The 2,596-nt window shown below is 37.5% G+C and overlaps 1 protein-coding gene across 1 annotated transcript; it reads left to right on the top strand.

The window, feature by feature from the left end:
* The first annotated feature begins 41 nt into the window (after positions 1 to 41).
* Positions 42 to 2,538, top strand: LOC140321436 (protocadherin Fat 3-like). The gene is made up of 2 exons (XM_072398194.1): positions 42 to 512; positions 1,763 to 2,538. Exons 1-2 carry the CDS (start codon positions 485 to 487, stop codon positions 2,380 to 2,382), a joined length of 648 nt encoding a protein of 215 aa, XP_072254295.1. The 5' UTR covers positions 42 to 484; the 3' UTR covers positions 2,383 to 2,538.
* Positions 2,539 to 2,596: the final 58 nt, after the last annotated feature.

Genomic DNA, 2,596 nt, shown 5'->3' with positions numbered 1-2,596 from the left:
AAAAAAAAAGTACAAAAATAAGTAAACAATGTATAAAAGATATATGCAATTTTAATAAAACACATAGGTAATACTGAAGACACTTGAAAGTGGTAGAATAATGTTTTACATTTGGAGCTTTTTATTGTTTTGTTTTTTTCTTCTGTATAACCTTACAAATACGTTGTTAAAAAAAATAGAAAATGAGTGGAAATAAGACTATGTTCAAAAATACATGAAAATACTTTTAATACTCTTTGAATTTTCCAATCAGTTGGACCATACACAAGACCTTTTTGTTGTTTTGGGTTTTTGCTGTTCTGTTAAAACCTGAATCAATAACATAAAATAAAATTGATTGTCAAAAACAGTGTTACAGTTTAGGTGTTAAAACAAAACATTAAAAAACTACAATGATGAAGCATGAAAAAATGTATTTTTTTCATTTTTACTGCTTTTTGTGAACTGTACTATTCTCCTTTCCTTGAACAAAACAGCTCCGGTAATGGACCAAGGACAGAATTACAACAGAGGTGACATTTGTAACCTAAAACCCTGCTGCTTTTTTATTGTTGTGTTTCATAAAGCCCATTTAACCACGTGTCTTGAACATAATGTTCCAATTCTAAAAACAAGTTTTGAAAGCTTTGCCTGCCTGCTTGTGAAAACCCAATTCTGGATGTTTATGCCCTAGCATGCTGGTACCGTGTCTTCTAATACAGCTGTGCTGTAACTGTGTCCAAACTGTCACTTACCTTGTTTTTTAACATATGACTTAACAATGATGTATTGCTTTTATGGAAAATGCTTTGAAGCATGTACAACACAATGGATTTTATGTGAACCTATCAAGTTGAAGCAAGTGGTAAAAAAAAGGGTATGGAAAAGCACATAGCTGTTTGTTTCACCTATAAAGGTTTTAGAGTGTTTGGAAAGTGGTGTCCTGCCTCCTATAATATTAAAAAACTATCAAATTAAGATTATTTGATGAAAATTCGAAGTTTATCTTCCATACAGGGTCTAATTGCCCATTAGGAACTGGCAAGCATGTTGTAGATCCTTTAAATATTTAGTGCCCATGAAGTAAGGGACATTTTATTAGATATGGGATGTATACATAAACCTTCTCTATTTTTGGCAAAAAGGCTGCATTTGGATCAGAGGCAGGTTATTCCAAAATGGCAGCCAAAGCTTGCGACTGGACTTTTTTGTCAGGGTTGATTTTTGCATGAGCTCTGTGCACAGCCAAAGCCCAGGATCATGGGCACATTCTGTATGCTTGGGGGGCTTAAATTCCCTCTAGTAATGCTACACAAGATTTTTTTTTTTCTGAACAGGGTCAGTTCCCCCACTTTCCTTCTAGTACTGTTTAACCAGAAAATGGCTAAGCAAAGATGTAGGTGTGGGGTTAGTACCAACTGCATTTTCCGATATGGCTTGTTGTGCATGCCCTATGTGGCCACTGCAACGAAGTCCCTCCATTCCATGGCTAACAATACCAAGAGCCTATGAGAACCAACATCTAATCCATTGGTTAATCTGTGTCTTCTGCCAAGGTAATTGGGCAGCACTGTGGAGGTGCAAAGGACCATGAAAATGCACTAAAACCTTTATTACTGAAAGAAATAATGAAAGTGTCTTGCCTACCCTAATTCTTCACAACATTATGTTTTTACAGGTGCACAAAAGCATGGCTGATTTACCATTAACCCAAGCATGAGTAATTCCAAGGGGATCTCTATTTATTACATTTTTTATTAATTGATATATTTTATTTTTACAGCTTACCACTGGGATACTTCAGACTGGATGCCAAGCGCACGATTATCCGACATTGAAGAGGTTCCAAACTACGAAGCAGCAGATGGCTCCTCTGCACACCATGGTAGTACCAGAGAGTTGGAATCAGACTACTACCTTGGTGGCTATGACATCGACAGCGATTACCCACCTCCCCAACATGAAGACTATTTAACCCAAGATCAACTGCCACCTCCCCTTCCGGAGGACTTCCAAGAACATTACGACACTCTTCCAAAAGTACATCCACGATCCGTGGTTAGTACGCTCAGTCCGGACTGTCGGCGTCGCCCACAGTTCCATCCAAGCCAATACCTCCCACCCCATCATCTCTCAAATGAAATAGACACATCGATTTCTCAAGCTGGACATTCTTTTAGTACTTTTGTGCCTGGTCCAAGCCAAAATATGGACAAGACAAGCACAGATAACGTCTCTTTATCCTTGCACAATTCTGTGGGTGCTTCCTCATCAGATGTCTCAGCTAGTTGTGGACTAGAAGACACAGAAGTGGCCATAAGTGACTATGAAAGTTTAGACAACTTTCGAATTGATCAATCCCACATTCCTTATATGGAAACACAACATCAGACTCAAGTGTGATAAACTTTGTTTTATATGCCATGACTAGTCGTACATATAAAAAAGCCACAGCATTCATCTTGGACTACAGTAACAAGTGCAAACCTTTGGAATTCCAGTCGCTTTGATAGTATGTCAGTGATCTGTTGCGAAAAATTAAATAGACAATCCTTTTAACACTTTGCTGATATTTATTGCCAAACGTATGCACAGTGTTTTAGTACTCAAAAGAATT

The sequence above is a fragment of the Pyxicephalus adspersus genome, unplaced genomic scaffold (assembly GCF_032062135.1).
Source record: "Pyxicephalus adspersus unplaced genomic scaffold, UCB_Pads_2.0 Sca3894, whole genome shotgun sequence".
NCBI classification, from domain to species: domain Eukaryota; kingdom Metazoa; phylum Chordata; class Amphibia; order Anura; family Pyxicephalidae; genus Pyxicephalus; species Pyxicephalus adspersus.
Note: the sequence above shows the minus strand (reverse complement) of the source record. Positions and strands in the feature narration are given on the sequence as shown.